General features: G+C 39.6%; 1 protein-coding gene across 1 annotated transcript in view; it reads right to left on the bottom strand.

Annotated features, from left to right (window-relative positions):
* RGS6 (regulator of G protein signaling 6) overlaps nucleotides 1-20286 on the bottom strand; it is a 714417-nt gene that overhangs the window by 216044 nt on the left and 478087 nt on the right. Inside the window, 1 exon segment of the mRNA XM_069092090.1 lies at nucleotides 2756-2855. Coding sequence (XP_068948191.1) covers nucleotides 2756-2855 — 100 coding nt within the window.

The following is a 20286-nucleotide window of genomic DNA, read 5'->3' as shown; positions in this document are numbered from 1 at the left end:
TTAAAAAAAAAAAAAGAAAAAAAAAAAATGTCCTTTTATTCAATAAGAAAATCCCGGGGGAAAAAAAGGCTGGGGCGCTCCCGGCTACCGCTCACTGCTGCAGCTCTGATTGGATGCAGCTCAGAGCGCGGGGGGGGGGGGGGGGACGGTGCATACAGAGGGTACCGTAATGTAGTGTGTAGCGCAGGGGATCACCTTCACTACAGTAGCAATCTCAATAGGGCTTATTTTCGGGGGAGAGCTTATTTTAGAGGAATCTTACACAGTAAGGGGAGGGCTTATTTTCGGGATAGGTCTTATTATCAGGGAAACATGGTATCTTCTCTTCATTAACTTGTTAGCCCTTATATTTCCCAAGTGACTCTTGTGGAAACTGGGTTCCTTTATTCTCTCCAAGGGTGTTCCCTTGATTACATGTATCTCCCATTTGCTCCATTCAGCTTTGCAGGCTGAACTCTCCAACTTTAATGTCAATGCCAAGGTATTTCACTGCCAGTCCTCTTGACTTTTGTCCTGCCACTGAGGTTCAATAACTCAGAAAGAGAGAGTGAAGTTGACAACTTTGTGCAATTTTGCCTCACTTAAATCCAATTCATGCTCAACTTAAGACATCACCCAATGATGTCACTGGGCTTCATTGAAAGTGAAGGATGAACAACTTCAAATCCACTAGTGAAGCCAGGAAGGGATAATCTGCCACCTCCCCCTGCTCCCCTTTCCCCAACAACTCAGCTAGAATGGCAAGATCCTTCCAGTATAAGCTCTGATCTACTGAAGTCACCAGGCAAGATATTATCATGATACCTGGGTACAGAAAACTTAAATGGCACAAATATCTCTTGTTGTTGTTTTAGTCGATTAGTCATGTCTGACTCTTCATAATCCCATTTGGGGTTTTCTTGGCAAAGATACTGGATTTGTCATTTCCTTCTCCAGCTCATTTTACAGATAAGGAAACTAAGCAAACAGGGTTAAGTGATTTGTCCAGGGTCACACAGGTAGTAAGTCTCTGAGCTTGGATTTGAACTCAGGTCCTCCTGATTCCAGACCTGGCTCTATGTCCAGTGTTCCACCTAGCTATCTAAGTATTCCTTGGTGTTAAAAAAAAGGGGACCAGTCAAGTGGTTTCATGACCACAGTTGGGCATAGAATGCAGGACTACAGATACACTCTTAGGATCTCTTGAATGCAAATGAAAATGTATGGCAGCGGAGTTGCTGAGAATTGTGAATCATTTGGCAAGTTCAGAGATCCTAGGGGAGAAAGAAAGCACTATATTTTACTGTAAACTGAGAAAATCATTTTCTCCCTCAATTAGGAACAGATGACTTTCCAGTACTTGTCTAAATGAAAGACACACCAAACAATGTCATACAACTAAAAAGGAGAAGGTCCAAGTTATTATTTATCATTACTGGAGGACTACCTCCTAACCATATTATCCAGCATGTATTATGGCATCATTCATTAAGACCCATATATAGAAAGTGACTCATATGCCAATTAATAGGCAGAAGCTGCCCAACGACAAAGATGATTTTAATATTAAGGAACACAAAGATACATGCAATATTTTTTATTGAGTTCAAATGAAATTGATATAAAATATATGGGAGTTGAAATAGTAAGATTTATTAGCTGTTTCTGAAATTCATCCAAGTTTTTAAAAATGAGTTAGAGAAAACACCGTTTCTCCTTTAGGAAAGGAACATTTCTATACTTCGGCAGCTCTCACTTGCCAATCTCCTGATGAGAAGGCTGGCTCATAAATGGCCAGGTTTCTCCGTATGGAGAACCAAGATCCTGTTAGGATAAATAAGGATTCCCCTGAAATGGTCTCCTGTATTCAGATTTGCACAATTCAAAGTTATAATTATCTAAAATAGGTAAGTGGCTCCAAACCAATAGAGCTGTGTCGTATTCACACACACACGTGAACAGTGTGACCAGTTGATATGTGTGTGTGTTTACATATATATATATATGCATATAGAGTTCAGTTAATAACCATTTGTCAAGTGCCCATGAGTGCATGTGCATGTGTGCGTATGTGTGTGTATATACATATATATGCCTCTATAGATATAGAAAGAAAGAGAAAAGAGAAGGAAAGAAAGAAGGAAGGAAGAAAGAAAATAGGAGGGAAGGAAGTGAAAACCTGGCCACACTGACTTCATAAATGTATATATACAGATAGATAGATATACAGATAGATAGATAGATAGATAGATAGTCTAGTAATACTGGCTTCATAAATGTAAGTAAACACATAAGTATGTATACAAATACATAGATGGATAGATAGATAGATAGATAGATAGATAGATAGATAGATAGATAGACAGACAGACAGACAGACAGACAGATAGATAGATAGATAGATAGATAGATAGTCTAGTTATACTGACTTCATAAATGTAAGTAAACACATAGGTATGTATATAAATACATAGACAGACAGAGATAAAAAGTCTGGTTATACTGGCTTCATAAATCTAAGTAAACATGTAAGTATGTATACAAATACACAGATAGATAAAGAGATGACAGCTTTTTTGCTCTTCACTATAAAAAATGTAAAGACTATCTCCAGGACTAGGTCACATTTTTAAGTAAAGATCACATTGTCAGTAAGAACTTTGACTTTTAAACCCCCTCCTCTCTTCAATCCTCTTCTCTTTGTTTTTTCTACATTAGCTTCCAGTTCCTACTCTAATCTGTGGGTCATGAGTGTTTTAGGATGGCTCCTGCTTACCTGTGACAACGCTGGGGATTTTGGACAGAAAACTCTTTACTGTCCTGATGGGGACCCCGCCTGTCTTGTCATCCTGCATCTTTGTAATGATGTCTTCAATCTGTAAGGGAGCAAGAAGACCTTTAAGTATTTTACTCTATACAAAACCAGTGTCATGAAGCACCCTCATAAAAACAAATATATGAACTTGGACATCAACTTGAGTTACTCCCTAAAGAAGTGTCTATCCACTTAATCAACTAACAAATTATATATATATATATATATATATATATACACACATATATACATATATATGTATACATATATACAGAGAGAGAGAGAGAGAGAGAGAATCTACTATATGCACACCATTGGGCTAGAAAAAAGGCAAGAGATATAACCCCATGAGAAAATTAGATTCAAATGCCTGTCTCAGTAAGGGGAGAATTACAAAAGTGACTGGCAACTTTGTGGATGTATGTGATGGAAGATACATTGTGTAATGAAGTCGTTCCTCTTTCCCAAACTGGAGTTACTTGTATTCCAGTTTGAATATCTATTTAAAGGTACTAAAATGTAAAACATAACAGGATGTCTTATCAGAAACTAGGTGATAACACATTTCTGGGACCAAGGCAGGCCACAGCCATATTCAGATCTGACCTCTCACCCCACCTAGTCAATAAAATCCAGTGACTCCTTATCCTTTCTAGGGTCAAATACAAAATCTCCTTTCTGACATTCAAAGTCTTTCGTGGCTTACTCCCATCCTTTCTGGTTTTCTTATACCTTACACCCACCAATGACCCAGTCATACTGGCCTCTTGGCTGTTCCCAGAACAAAACTGCAACTCTTGGTTGGAATTCTTTTCTCAGGCTGCCCCCCATGCCTAGAATGCTCCCCCTCCTCACCTCCGAGTCCTGGCTGCCCTGGCTTCCTTCAAATCCCAACTAAAATCCCACCTTCTATAAGACGCCTTTCTTGATCCCTCTCAATTATAGTGCTTTTTCTCTATTAATTATTTCTTCCTGGATATAGTTTGTTTGTACCTATTTGTTTGCTTGCTCTCTCCCTCTTTAGACTGTGAGCTCCATGAAGGGAGGAGCCCTCCTTGTCAACCCAGTACTTAGCACAGTGCCCGACACATAGTAGGTACTTGTTGTTCAGTCATTCCAGTTGAGTCTGACTCTCCGTGACCCCATTTGAGGTTTTCTTGGCAGAGATACTTGAGTGGTTTGCCATTTCCTACTCCAGCTCACTTTACAGTTGAGGAAACTGAGACTTGCTCAGGGTCATAAAACTAGTAAGTGTTTGCTGCCACAATCAAACTCACAAAGATGAGTCTTCCTGACTCCATCCAGGCCTGGTACTCTATCCATTGTACTGCCTAGTTGCCCCCAGTAGGTGCTAAATAAGTACTTATTAACCAATTCAGGTAACAGAGATGGAATTTGGAGGATGGGAAGCCAAGAAATCATGATGAGATAAGCAAGATAAAGGTGGTATCTGAGTCCTGAGGCATATGGTAAGGATGGTCACCACGACTCAAGGTTAAGAACAGAAACAAGGTTCAAAAATGGGGACATTCCCCAAAACTGAGTCAGCACGAGCCATTAGCTAATGGGTAGGTTTGTGCTATAGAGAGAAGCCCAGTGGCATGAAGAGGGCATCTGCACATAAGGAAGAGGAAGCAAGATCTCACTAAATGTTAAAATCCAGCCATTATCCTCCGACTAGAATGCAAATTCTGTACTAGAACCATTAAACATTGAGTTGACAGAGGCCGGTGTCTGATTTGGGAGAAATGCAGCCTATGTCTGGTCCACTAAGGTAGCTGTGAAACTTCTTTTTTTTGGGGGGGGGAGGATGGAAGATGAAGAAAGGGGTGGAACTTTGAAATATCACTTTCCTTTCTCTTAACCACGAGCGTTAATACATTAGGATGCATTCTGAATCCTGATTTCAGATACTATTAGAAAATCTTAGAGTTGGAAGGAGCTTAGCAGACACAGAGTTCAATTTTGCCATTTTGTACTTGGGTAAACAGAGGATCAGTTGCCTAAAGCCGCACTAATAGATAGTGATAGATTGAAGGGAAGGGGAGATACAGAGAGTGACAAATAGGTAAGCAGGGAAATTGCATCTCTATTCTGGGGCAACTAGATTGCTAAGTGGATAGAGCACAGGGCCTTGTGTCATGAAGATCTGAATCCAAATACAGCATCAGACACTTAATAGCTGTGTGACCCTGTATAAGTCACTTAACCCTGTTTGATTCAGTTTCCTCATCTGTAAATGAGCTGGAGCAGGAAGTGAAAAACCATTCTGGTATCTTTGCCAAGAAAACCCCAAATAGGGTCACAAAGAGTTGGACGTGACTGAACAACAGTCACAACAGATGGATTTCTTTAAGTGGCATGGTAAGCCAAAAATGTCCACAGTGGGCAGAATAGGATCATTCTACTGGCTCAGGCAAGCTGAGATGTCACATGGGACACCTTTTAGAGTGGGCAAAAACACAGTACACAGCAGGTAAAGCCTTTCCAAGGTCAGACCAGGTTCTTCCAGGTAAGAAGAAAATGCCAATAACTTGTTTAAATGAGCTAAACTATTAGAGGTAGTTTACATTATGTCTGGACAGCACTTTCACAATTTTCAAACACCTTTACAAGTTGATTGTCACACAATGTTGTTGTTACTGTGTTCATTGTTCTCTTGGTTCTGCTCACTTCACTTTGCATCAGTTCATGTAAGTCTTTTCAGTTTTTCTGAAGTCTGCCTGTTCATTATTTCCTATAGCACAATAGTATTCTATTATGTTCACATACTGTTTAATTAAATATATCGAACACCCACATGACACAAGTAGAGCAGGAAAAATAATTTACCCATACACAGATATTTGTTTTAGTTCTCAAAGTACTTTATGGATGCCCTTTTCTGGTCTTTATTATACCACTATGACAATAGGGTGGAAGCAAAGTGTCTTCGATCTAGCAAACTGGCTCATTAAATCCAATTGTTTAATTGTCAGTGAGAGAATTTAGAATTCAGACATTGGCAAACACTGTAAGTCAGGGGTTGGTTTGTTGTTGTTTTCTTGATTGTCTGGACTTAAGAAAATGATGGAGAAAATGTCAATGATGGGGTTTAAACTTAAAACATTTGTTGTGTATATATTTTTTCTTTAGAGAGCCAAATGTCAGATATTTACTAGTATACACCTGGGTAGAGGCAATACTTTTTAAAAAGTAGTATTTTATTTTTTCCAATTACATGTAAAGACAAATTTTAACATTCATTTAAAAACATTTTTGAGTTCTAAATTTTCTCCCTTCCTCCCCTTCACCATTCCCTAAGTAACCAATTTGATATAGGTTATATATGTGTAACCATGTAAAATATATTTCTACATTAGTCATGTTGTGAAAGAACAAAAGAAAAAAACATGAAAAAATAAAGAAAGCAAAAATAGCATGCTTTGATCTGCATTTAGACTCCATCAGTTCTTTCTCTAGGGGTGGATAGCATTTTTCCTCATGAGTACTTTGGAATTACCTTGGATCACTGTAATTTTGAAAATAGTCATTCATTAGTTGATTGTCGCACAATGTTGCTGTTACTGTGTCAGTGTTCTCTTGGTTCTGCTCACTTCAGTTTGCATTAGTTCATGTAAGTCTTTTCTGATTTTTCTGAAGTCTTCCTGTTCATCATTTTTGTAGCATAATAGTGCTTTATTATGTTCATATACCACAACTTGTTCAATCATACCCCAATTAATGGACATCCCCTCAATTTCTAATTCTTTGATACTTTGAAGAAATCTATGATTTCACTGGAGTGCATCTTCTCTCCACAAATACAAAAAGAAATTACCTTGGACCTTTCAATATTCTGAAATTTTTGTTTTCCCTGTAACTCCTCCTAAGAGGACTTAATCTAAAATACTAGAGACCCTCTTCTTAGTAACTTTAAAAGTAGTATCTCAGGCATACTAGTGAGTCACTTGTGGTATCCATCAATCTCATTCTTAATACATGTGATCAACTTTCTTCCCAGTAATAATCTCAATGATGCCTGTTATTGATACTGTTTGTACATTGTCCTGCTGCAGCCTGATTATGCCCACTCAATGATAGCTAGTATTTATATAGTACTATATAATAATGGCTACCATTTATATAGTGTGATATATAGTTGTTGATTAATAATAATAATGATAGCTCATTTTTTTTTTATAGAAGAGAGCCAGATGACTCAATAATTAGAGAATTAAGCCTGGAATCAGAATACCTGAGTTTGAATTTGACCTCAGATAATAACTGTGAGATCTTGGCCAAGTCATTTAACTTCTGCTTTGCCTTCATTTCCTCAATGGTACAGGTATACAGTATAATAAATTATAATAAGGAATACTAATGGCACCTGCCTTCCAGGATTGTTGTGAGCACCAAACAAGATAATATTCGCAAAGTGCTTTGGCACAATTCACCATTGTGTTGACTTCCTAGACCAAAACTGCTGTCCTTGGTCATTACTCTCCAATATTTACTTTCTTCCCTTATTAGAATGCAAGATACTTGAGGGCAAGAACTTTCTTTCTTTTTGTATTTGTATCCCCAGTACTTAGCACAGTGACGGGCACTCAGTTAAATGCTTAATAAATGTCTTCCTTTCCCTTTCTTTCCCTTTCCCCTTTCTTCCTCTCCCCTTTCCATTTCTTCTTTTTCCCTTCCTTCCTTCCTTCCTTCCTTCCTTCCTTCCTTCCTTCCTTCCTTCCTTCCTTCCTTCCTTCCTTCCTTCCTTCCTTCCTTCCTTCTTCCTTCCTTCCTTCCCTCCCTCCCTCTCCTTCCTTCCTTCCTTCCTTCCTTCCTTCTTCCCCCCCCCCCCCCCCCCCCCCTCCCCCCCTCTCCCCCCCCCCCCCCCTCCCCCTTCCTCCCTCCCCCCTCTCTGTCTCTCTCTCCAAACTCTCCCCACTTCTACACTAGCTACTTTTTCATTCGTAGCTCCAGTCCAAGATGCAGATATTGATGGAGTAACATGAGCATCTGCCTAGCCAGATTTATTTCATAATCTGAACAACAAAAAGCTTTCATCTACTTTGTGTGGAAATCTTTTACATAGATTTCTCTGAGGAGACCTGGTCATGTTCTATGGGCTCAAAGCTTTGAGTGTCATCTGTGAATAGGAACATTTGGAGAAACTTTTCAATAGTAGGAAATTGCTTTGCTTAAATCTATGCAATTCAACTCAATAAATACTTATTAAATAAGTTACTTCATCTATCTGGGTCTCAGTTTCTTAATCTATAAAATAAGAGACCTATACTAAGGTCTCTATCAGCTCTAAAAACCATTGCTATATTTCTAAACATATCTGCTATTACTCCCCACCCCCATTACAATTCAGTGAATTTGATTATTTCTTAAACATATTTCTGTGTTTTCCTATTTGCATGCTTTGTTTATTGTATTCTTTTTATTTGAAATTCTCCTTTTCCTTGTCTCTAATCAGAATCTTTATCATCTTTCAATGTAAGCTCAAATAGCACTGTATTTATGAAGTCTCTCTGCATCTCCCCAGTTATATTGATCTTCCCCTCCTCTGAATCCACATAGAACTTAAATTCTGTCTTTTTATGGCATGGATAGTATTTAACATTTTATTTTTATAGAATCATAAAAATTGTATTTTATTTTTAATTTATGGAATAAAACAAGCATTTCCATAATATAGCATAATAAAAAGACATGTTGCACATGTAACTTCAAGTCTATTATGTACAACTTGCTATTCCCTTTAAATACATAATGAAATCATCATGAAAATTTTCTTTTTTTCTGTTTTTTCTTCCCTCCCCCTCGCCCTAGATAGAGATAGCTGTCATTAGACACAGAGGGGTGTGTGTGTCTGTATGTCTGTATATGTAAAATCATTCTATACCTACTTCTACTTATCAGTTCTTTCTCTGGATATAGGCAGCATTTTCCTTCAAAGATCCTTTGTAGTTAACTTGGGTATTTATAATAGTTAAAATTACTTATTTGCTCAAAGTCGTTCTTAAAACAATATTTTGCTTTTTTTTTTTTTGAGGGCAATTGGGGTTAAGTGACTTGCCCAAGGTCACATGGCTAGTTTTTAATGTTTAAGTGTCTGAGGCCAGATTTGAACTCAGGTCCTCCTGACTCCAGGGCCGGTGCTCTATTCACTGTGCCACTTAGCCACCCCCTTTTAAAACAATATTGCTATTACTGTATACAATGTTCTTCTGATTCAGCTCACTTCACTCTCCATTCATGCAAGTCTATCCATATTTTTCTAAGATCACGGAGCTTCTCATTCTTATAGCACAATAGTATTCTATCACAATCATATGCCACAACTTGTTCAGCCATTCCCCAATTGATGGGCATCCCTGCAATATCCATTTTTTTTGACACTACAAAAGGAATTGCTATAAATATTTTAGAACATGTAAAAGTTTTATTATAATTATTCGTCTAGTGGTTTATCCCCACATTAGACCACAACCATCATTAGGGAGGGACCTTGGCTAGGTGGTGTACTGGACTGGGTGGTATGCCTGCAGTTAGGAAGACCTGAGTTCAAAATCAGCCTCAGACACTTACTAGCTCTGTGACCTTGGGCAACTCGTTTAACCTCTATTTGATTCAGTTTCTTTAACCATAAAATAGGGATAATAATAGCACCTACCTCTCAGGTTGTTGTGAGATTCAAATGAGAAAATTTGAGATAATGTTTTAGCTTTACCCTGGGTACTATTATTTATTGATAACACCAAATGTTGTTATTTTAATAGGAGTGTAGAATAATTTAGCTTATCAACAAAGCTATAGAACAAGTAATTGTCCTGGAAGTCCTGGATTATATTGGAAGTCCTGGATTATTATGGATTCATGATGAGCAACTGTCTGTACCTCAAAAACCTGTCAAGAGATTAAGTTTGTGCTGACCCAAGGTCATGTTTCAGTTGTATTTTGATATTTTTGCTGGGGTAGTAAATTGTACTTTTGGCATGACGAGAGAAGAATTGGTTCTCATGGAATTGCACTATCTCAGAGAATTCTGATGGAACTTTTTGATCTTCTAAAGTATTTGAGTAAGTACTGAAGTCTAGTTATTCAGCTCTGGGAGCAGCCATTTTGACTGTATTGCTAAACTTGGAAGAGCCCATAGAGTATCAATTTTTCCTCTTCTGTCATGATAGATACACACTTGCCATTAGTCATATTTGTGTAAATTACTTGGTATAATGCCTGGCACATAGTAGGCATTATATAAGTACCTACTCCCTTTCTTTTTGGAACCCTCACATCCTCTAGTGATATGCCTCATTTAATAAACATTTGCAGAAGGGAATCACATGCTGGTACTGAGGTCAGTTAGCAAATGGAAAACAAGATAAAGATTTTCAAAATGATACATGTTTTGGTTCCAGTGAAATTTCAGAGACTGGAACCATAAATTATATTTATAGCTCAAGTGATCTAGATGGAAATTCAGTGACAACTAAAGAAATGAAAAAGAAGCGCAACAGTTGAGCCATTAAGTCGGTCTTTGGTGGAATCACTTCTAGTGTGTGCTGGTATGGAGAGGATTTAAAGGACTGATTTAGCCAAGAGAGTTTCCATAACTCATTTCCAGTCTGTTGAACAATCTAGCTCCTATTATAAGCCTTGAGGGGAAAAAAAGCATTTATCATTTATTTTTTAAGCATCCCTCTTCCATATTTGTCCATCATTTCCTAAGACTAAACATCCCTCTTCAACCATTATAGATAGAAACCTGTAACAAGAGATCATCTTTATTCCTGTTCATTAAGTTATTAGGAAAGATACACCACAATAATAACACACATTTAAGCAGTGGCATTTTAAATAATTATTCAGCAAATATTAGATGCCTATTGTATACAAGTTGGGGACAGATAGTATGTCATTTTTATGTTTGTAGCATAATATCTTAGTTATTAAATAGACATGATTAAGTATATCAAATACATCTTAAATATTAAAAATATGAATATTAAACATATTAAGTAGTTAATAAATCTTAAGGGTCAGCTTGGTGACACAATGAAAAGAATAGTGGACCTGAAGTCAGGAAGACTCATCTTCCTGAGTTCAAATCTGGCCTCAGACACTAACTAGCTGTGTGACCCTAGGCAAGTCACTTAACCCTGTTTGCCTCAATTTCCTTATCTGTAAAATGAGGTGGAAAAGGAAATGGCAAACCACTCCAGTATCTTTACCAAGAAAACCTCAAACAGGGTCACGGAGAGTTGGATACAACTAACTGACAAAACAGCAGCAATGTTCAAAGCACTGTGCTAGCACTGGGGATACCAATAGAAAAGTTAAGATAGTCCCTGCTTGGGGGCAGCCAGGTGGCACCATGAATAGAGCACCAGTCCTGGAATCAGGAGGATATGAGTTCAAATCCAACCTCAGAATTTGATATCCTTACTAGCTGTGTGACCTTGGGCAAGTCACTTAACCCCAATTGTCTTGCCTTCCCCCTTCCAAAAAAAAAAAAAAGAAAATCCCTGCTCTCAAGGAGCTCACATTCTAAAGGAGAAATGTTTCAGTTGCAGGGTAGATGGCAAGGTTTTTAGGATGCAGAAGCAAAGCAGATAATGATGCTTCTGCTTAGGCAGGTAGGTGGTGTAGTGTTTAAGAGAGTGGGACTCGGAGTCAGGAAGACCTAAGTTTAAATCTGGCCTCAGATATTTACTAGTAATTCACTTAACCACTGTCAGCCTCAGTTTCCTTAACTGTAAAATGGGGACTGCAATAATATCACAGATTGTAAGGATCAAATCATATGATATATGTAAAGTGCTTTGCAAACCTCAAAGCACTATATAAATACTAGGTATTATTACTAATTATTATTAATAGTCATTTCTACTGATAAAAGCCTATCAGTTTCTGATGTTGAACCACTTGACAGTGACAAGGGCTTTCTTTTTGGGGTCTTCAGTAGCTTGGGCAGTGGCACCTGCAGGAGCAATGGCCAGGTTGCATCTCTATAATGGCTATTTCCCAGGAGGTTGGCTGTAAGGGCTGGGCTTGAAGCATTGCTGTTCCCCGAGGTTCTTACATTCAGGGTCCAGGGATGTCTCCATGAGGCCTGAAGAGAAATGGTGGCCAAGCTGGTGGTATTAGTTTGACCTGCCTGGCCTATCAATGCCTCCCTCCAAGGACAACCTGCTAGTTACATGGGTGGCAGTTGGTTGGCAGCTAGTAAAGACAATCAGCCCTTTCCCCATGGGAGTTGCTTCCCTAGACAATGGCCATAAGGGCTGGGCTTGAAGCAGGACCATTTATCTGGGATGGTATCACCACTCTCATTATTCTTGTGCTTTTCTGTCTGTTTGGGGCAGTTGGTCAGCAGGTCTTGGTGGTTCAAGAGGAAAATTGTCCCCTTCTCCACAATGATTTCTCCTTTCAATAATGGAAGCCGGGTTACAAGCAGAACTGGTGAATTGGGGACATGGCTATTCCCAAGGCTCTTGGGGTACAGGAGTGGAGGAAAGCCTAGGTGAAGGCATGGAAATGTGATGTGAAACATTACATGTGAGCAATTGGTAAGGATGGCTGGATCGCAGAGTATTTGAAGGTGAATAAGGCATTTACAAGACCAAAAAAGACAGAAAGAGCTCAGGTTGTGAAGAGTTTTAAGTGACAAAGGGGTTGATATTTGTTTATAGGTAATAGAAGCCATGGAAGTTTATTGAGTAAAACCAATTTGTTATTTCTGTGGAGGATGGAATGGAGTGAGAAGAGAACAGAGATAGGGAATCCAATTAAAAAGCTATCATTAATAGTCCAGGTGAGAGGTGATGAAGGCCTAAACTAGGGTGGTAACTGTATAAATGGAGAAAAGAGGAGAGGTGATATATGGCATATAGGAAGAAATGATAAAATATGGCAACTAATTGCTTATGTGATATAAGAGGGAGGAGGTAATTTTTATCGATCTATTTATTGATCAATTGATCAATCCATCAAAGGCAATCTGGGCTAAGTGACTTGCTTAAGGTCACACAGCTAGCAAATCTCTGAGGATGAATTCAAATTCAGATCCTCCTGACTCCCAGACCGGTATTCTATCCAATATACCACCTACCTGTGTAGAGAGAAGAGTTAAGAATGATACTCATAGGTGGCAGAGTAGAAACAGGACTTCCTCGGGGCTCCGGCTTCCACCTTCCCCAATTCGTGTACAAAGGGGACTCTGAAAAAACTTTGGAGCTACAGAACCCAAAAAATGACACAGAGAAGCTAACCTCCCACCAAGGACAGCTCAGCAGGCCAGCAGCAAGTGGCCAGCACAGTGTTCTGGGAGCCGACACCGGCCCTGGGCGAGCCAGAGGTTTTAGCCCCAGAGTGGCCTGACCAACTACCTCCTGGAGGGACTTCAGATCACTAGCAGCTGTGGCCATTTCCAGATTTATCAACACATAGATGCTAAGGACAAAGTGAGAGGTCAGTACAGTGTGGACTTTGGGATTCAGTATCTGGGAGTATGTTGGCTTTTGCCCCTGGGTTGAGAAGCCACTAAGGAGCCACCCCCACGTGGCAGCTTCAGCTCCTGGCATGCAGAATGTAGGGGGATCAAGTGACCAGTCTAAGGGGTAATCGCTCTTGCTTTAACCTGCCTGTATCTGGATTGTGGTCTAGGGTGGAGGCCCTGGGGTGTATGACAAGCTTGCCAGAGCATGTGGAAGCTTCAGAGAGGACACCCAACCTTCAGAAGCCGAGAAAACCCCAGCATTTGGGATGAAGCTCCCCTGTCTGGTGGCAGAGTCCTACTGTGGCAAAAAGCCCAGGGGTCAAGTGACTAAGTGGCAAAATGAGCAGGTAAAGAAAGAAAAATAGAGTACCCCAACTATACACTGCTATTTTGGGGACAAAAAGATCAAAGCATGGAACAGGAGGAAGACAGTGAAGTCAGAACTCATGCACCAAAAGCTTCCAAGAAAAATATGAGCTGGTTCCAGGCCACAGAGGACTTTAAGAAGCAAATAAGAGAAGTGGAGGAAAAATTGGGAAGAGAAATGAGAACGATGCCAGAAAATTATGAAATGAGAGTCAACAGCCTGACTGGGGAAAATCACACCTTAAAAAATAGACTAACTCAAATGGCAAAAGAAGCTCAAAAAGGCAATGAGGAGAAGAATGCCTTAAAAAGCCGAATTTACCAGATGGAAAAAGAATCTCGAAAGCTCACTGAGGAGAATCATTCCTTCAGAATTAGATTGGAGCAAATGGAAGCTAGTGACTTTATGAGAAATCAAGATGCTGTTAAACAGATCCAAACAAATGAAAGAATAGAAGGCAATGTGAAATATCTCATTGGAAAAGCCACTGACCTGGAAAATAGATCCAGGAGAGATAATTTCTACCTGAAAGCCATGATCAGGGAAAGAACCTAGAAATCATTCTCCAAGAAATTCTCAAGGAAAACTGCCCTGATTTTTAGAACCAGAGGGCAAAATAGAGATTGAAAGAATACACCGATCACCTCCTGAAAAAGATCCTAAAAAGAAAACTCCTAGGAATATTATAGCCAGGTTCTGGAATTCCCAGATCAAGGAGAGAATATTACAAGCATCCAGGAAGAAACAGTTTGAATATTGTGGAAATGCAATCAGGATAACACAAAATCTGGCAGCTTCTACACTGAAGGATCAAAGGGCTTGGAATATGATATTCTGGAGGTCAAAGGAGCTGGGATTAAAAAAAGAATCACCTACCCAGCAAAACTGAGTATCATGTTTCAGGGGAAAATATGGTCATTCAGTGGAATAGAGGAATTTTAAGAATTCTTGATGAAAAAAAACAGAGTTGAATAGAAAATTTGACACTAAGACACAAGAAGCAAGAGAAGGATGAGAAGGTAACCATGGAAAAGAAATTATAAGGAACTTATCAAAGTTGAACTATTAACATTCCTACATGGAAAAACTATAATTGTAACTTATGAAATTTTTCTCAGCATGAAAATAGTTGAAGGGGGAGGGAAGCTGGAAACACCCACTTTTGAAAAGGGACAGGATCAAAGTAGAAAATAGAACAAGTGGGAGGTGGGATAGGAGAGAGGGAAATATAGTCAGTCTTTTACAATATATCTACTATGGTAAGGTTTTGCATAGCTACAGATGTACAACCTATACTGAATTGCTTATCTTCCTAGTAAGGGTGGGTGTCAAGGGAAGAAGGGAATGAATCTGCAATTCAAAGTTTAAAATCAACTGTTAAATATATATATAATATTATTTTACATGTAATTGGGAAATAAGATATACAGGCATTGGGGCATAGAGATCCACCATGTCCTACTGGAAAAGTCTAAAGGGGTATGGGAGAAAATATGGGAGAGAGCAGATTGGAGGAGGGGATATCCTGTGAGACTGCTATTTTGGGGTGGTGGGTAGTAGAAAAACAGGGAGAAAATTTGTAACTCAAAATCTGGAGGAAATGAATGATGTAAACTAGAAGTTAATAAAGCATTTGAAAAAAAAGAATGATACTGATCCCAATGACTGGAAGGATGGTTATAATCTTAACAGTAATAAGGAAGTTGTTCAGAAAAGGGGGTAGGTTTTAGAAAGAAATGCAATGAGTTTTGTTTTGAAAATGTTGAGCTTGAGATGCTTATGGGATATCCAGTTTAAAATGCCCAAAAGGCACCTGGTGGCTTGAGATGGGAACTGAGGAAAGAGACAATGGCTAGATAAAAAGATCTGGGCCTCATCACCATAAAAATGATCATTGAATCCATGCGCGCTGATGAGTGAAATCAAATGAGAGTATGGGTGTGATAGTAATGGAATATAAAGATCCCCCTGTATTGGCTTGGTTTTTGGTGTTAAAACCCAGAGCTTGTTAATCCCACTTGTGGGATGGACTTGTTGATGTGAAAAGAGAGGGCTGAACTGGGAGGAGCTGTTGACATAAATTTAGAGAGACAAGAAAAGAGAGAGGCAGAAGAACGTTTTGGAAGCAGCACCTTTGGAGGCAGAGAGAGACTGAGAGGATTGCCGAGGGCCACTTTGAATTGCCCAGGACTTTTGAGAGCTGCCAAGGACTGAGGAGACATGGCTGTTATGCTGGTACTTTGTCTGTCTGTTTTGATGTTGTTTTACCATATTTGTCCACTGGTGAAAGATAGTCTTGTTGTTGCAGAGGGCTTGGAACCTTGCTGTTGGTTCAGAGCTACTGAGACTGTTCTGCAGACAGAGAGTGAATTCTGTCCACTGGTGAAGGACAGTGCTGTTGTTGCAGAAGTCTTGGAGCCTTGCTGTTGGTTCAGAAGCCCTGAAGAAGGATTTTCTTGTTGTATGTTTACAGAAATCCTGGAAGAGGGTTTTGCTAATGTTTTCAGGGGTCCTGGGACTGTTCTGCAGACAGAGAATGAATTAATGAAGACACTGGCAATGTATCTTGGGGCCTTGCTAAGCTTTGTCTCCCCAGGAACAAAGATTGCTGAGAACTTGCCTCTTGTCAAGATGAAGAAAAGACCTCCATTTGGGTATTAAGTGCTGTGCTTAAGCTTGTTGTAACTCTGGGGTAGATTCAATTGTGATCCAAGGGTAGGGAACTTTTGACCTTTTTGTGTTCTTTGCTTGAACAAATGAACATACTTTACTTATGATTGGAAACTAATCTCCATTTGAGAAGAGGGGCTTTGTGATGGACTAAATGAATGTATAGCCTAGTACTTCTTGCCGACTACACCACGTAATAATGTAACGCCAAGCAAAGGCAACTTCCCAAGGTTCAAAATACCAGCATAAGTGCTCTCCATTTTATTCAGTGAAAAATTAAGAACAGAGAAGATTAAAATATGACATCATTCAAAATACAGCATTTACTAAGTGTGATTCAATTATCTCCAAGTACTACCTGATTTAATCAAGTACTACCCCACTCCAGGATATTACATTCATTTAATCAATTACAAAGTCCCTCTTCTAAATATTACTCCACCCCTAGGCTATACATTCATTTAGTCCATCACAAAGCCCCTCTTCTCAAATGGAGATTAGTTTCCAATCATAAGTAAAGTACATTCATTTGTTTAATCACAGAGCAGAAAAAAATCAAAAGTTCCCCACCCTTGGATCACAATTGATGTGATGATCACAATTGAATCTACCCCAGAGTTACAACAAGCTTAAGCACAGCACTTAATACCCAAATGGAGGTCTTTTCTTCATCTTGACACTAGGCAAATTCTCAGCAATCTTTGTTCCTGGGGAGACAAAGCTTAGCAAGGCCCCAAGATACATTGCCAGTGTCTTCATTAATCCATTCTCTGTCTGCAGAACAGTCCCAGGACCCCTGAAAACATTAGCAAAACCCTCTTCCAGGATTTCTGTAAACATACAACAAGAAAATCCTTCTTCAGGGCTTCTGAACCAACAGCAAGATTCAAAGACTTCTGCAACAACAGCACTGTCCTTCACCAGTGGACAGAATTCACTCTCTGTCTGCAGAACAGTTTCAGGAGCTCTGAACCAACAGCAAGGTTCCAAGCCCTCTGCAACAACAAGACTATCTTTCACCAGTGGACAAATATGGTAAAACAACATCAAAACAGACAGACAAAGTACCAGCATAACAGCCATGTCTCCCCAGTCCTTGGCAGCTCTCAAAAGTCCTGGGCAATTCAAAGTGGCCCTCGGCAATCCTCTCATTCTCTCTCTGCCTCCAAAGTTGCTGCTTCCAAAAAGTTCTTCTGCCTCTCTCTTTTCTTGTGTCTCTCTAAATTTATGTCACCAGCTCCTCCCAGTTCAGCCCTCTCTTTTCACGTCAACAAGTCCATCCCACAAGTGGGATTAACAAGCTCTGGGTTTTAACACCAAAAACTAAGCCAATACAGGGGGATCTTTATATTCCATTACTATCACAATAGGGTGGCCAGGTGGTGTAGTGAATAAATAGAGCACTGGCCCTGGAGTAATAAGGACCTGAGTTCAAGTCCCACCTCAGACACTTAACACAAAAACTAACTGTGTGACCTTGGGCAAGTCATTTAACCCCAATTGCCCTATCTTGCCCACTCCCAAAAGAAAAAAAGAGAGAGTACAGTGGCGTTTTCTTTATCTACAAGGCTTATCTATAATTTCTACAAGCTTATTTTAAAAAATGTGCTTAGAAATAGCTCCTATGCTTATAAAACATCTATTTAATAATGCATTTCAGGATTTTTATGGTGATCAACATGAAGCCTATCAGGACATGGTTTCTAGCATCTACTTTTCTTCCCTTCTTTAGAAAAGTGAGACATTTTCCCATTTTCTGAATGATTGGATTATCAGTATTCATAGGTCTTATCTGATCAATATAGTTGATATGTTTGCAAAAAAAAATAAATCACTCTTTGCCCTGGTGCCGCGTGGTTGGTTTCATGTCATCCCAATTCATCATTGTTTCATCAGGAGAAGTAGGTATAGTATATGATTTTATTGTCTTGGCTTTTCTAATTAGGTGGGATCTTTGCACAAATCACTTCTCTTTGGGTTTCATTTTACTCTGGTAAATTGACCATCCGTGTTGGACAAAATTGTTTCTAACAGTTGATGAGTCTATAAATTCCATCTTATTTCTGTGCCAATTCTTGTTCCCGAATACGAGCAGAATCAATTTCATTTCTTTAATAAAGAAAGCTGTAAGCCATTGGAAGCATCTTTGGGGCCTAAAATTTTCCATGTAGATCAATAAGCAAGTTGCTCTTAGATGGCATTTAAGCATTAAGCAGTGCAGAGAAACCTCTTATTGGTGGTCGATATGTTAGCTGATACTGATTGGACAGATAGAGACCTCGAATACTTAAAGTATCTTGAGTACTTTTCTCAGAGGACCACAAAAGACTTTATTGGCCTGGTGATGACCCTCCTCCACTAATCAGCAAAAAATCTGCTCACTTGGAAAATTGTGTGCACGTGTTGGTAATATGTTTTTAAAAGAAAAGAGTTCATAAATGTTCCCTAAAAGGGGTTGTGGGTTGAGAAGGTATATTAATATTCAAGGTTAAATCTGAAACATAGGTCAAGAGAATGTGTGGTATAGTGGAAAAACCATTGGACTTGAGACCTGGTTCTAATAATAACTAGCTATGTAATTATGATCAAGTCCCCTTATCTGAGGTTCAACTTGTCTATCCATAAAATGGGTATGAGGACCATGTGTTGCAGGTTCTTGGCAGGTACCATAAAATTTGCTTCTCCCCCTTTGATATCTCTAGTGCTTTTTTGATGCCTTTGAGCTTCAGGGTTATTAGTATGGTCTGGCTCTACTTGAATGAGGTGAAAACAGGAGTTGTAAAGACAAATGGAATGGAATACTAGTATCTTTTTGCAGCCTTAAAAATAAAGAAACATGAATAGAGCACTGGCCCTGGAGTCAGGAGGACCTGAGTTCAAATCTGGCCTCAGATATTAACCAGATACTTACCAGCTGTGTGACCTTGGGCAAGTCACTTCACCCCCATTGCCCTGCCTTCTCCCTTCCAAAAAAACAAAAAAAATATAGAAACAAAGTGCTGACCATGTGGAAGGCACACCACCTGCACCCTAAGGTGAGGAAAAGGTGAATGGAATCTGATAGTCCTGACTCAGCTAGGAATGATGGCTGGGGATCTTTGGTTGAGATTGGGCATCGTCAGATCATCACAGCTGCCTTTGGACAGCATGCCAGGCAGGAGGGATCATGAGTCCGCATAAAACAAAAAGATTTGGAAATGCTTGGACTACCACATTACCATATTGGTTCTGGCTATTTTGTTAGAGGGGAGGGGTTTGCCTTTTTTTTTGAGGGGGGGGGAAAGGCAAGGCAGTTGGGGTTAAGTTACTTGCCCAAGGTCACACAGCTAGTAAGTGTTAAGTGTCTGAGGCTGGATTTGAACTCAGGTCCTTCTGATTCCAGGGCCTGTGTTCTATTCACTGCGCCACCTAGCTGCCCCTATTTTGTTGTTAACACTGATGCTTTCCCAAGGAAAGCAAAGGGAATGAGGATTTATTAAACACTTGCTATTAAGCCAGACACTGTGCTAACTGCTTTACAAATAGTATCTCATTTGGTCCTCCCAACAGCAACCTTTGGAGGTGGGTGCTATTATTATCCCCATTTTACAGGCGAAGAAACTGAGGCAGACAGAGATTAAGCAGCTTGCCTAGGGCCACATAACTAGGAAGTATCTGAGGCTGGATTTGAACTCAGGTTTTCCTCCACTGTGACATCTACCTGCCTCAAGAGGAAGCACATGAACAATAATGAGAGAGGGAATGGCAGTATATTGTCAGGTAGGAGCATTCCACCCTTCATAGGAGTGAGAGGTTGGAGCAACATGGAACTACCCAGGCTGGGGTGGGATGGTGACAGAAAGGGAGATAGTGAGGAAGCAGAGGAGCGGGGAGGGAGAGGGAGAATGAGGCAGGGAAGGGACCGTGTGGATGGAGAAGCATAGCCAATGGAGTCATAGAATGCCAGAGCAGAAGGAAAGGAAATCCCCTTCT

This window comes from Petaurus breviceps, unplaced genomic scaffold (genome assembly GCF_028583685.1).
Source record: "Petaurus breviceps papuanus isolate PSGF00001 unplaced genomic scaffold, PetGlider_PUasm1.0 189, whole genome shotgun sequence".
NCBI lineage: Eukaryota > Metazoa > Chordata > Mammalia > Diprotodontia > Petauridae > Petaurus > Petaurus breviceps.
This window is presented reverse-complemented; position numbering and strand designations above follow the sequence as displayed.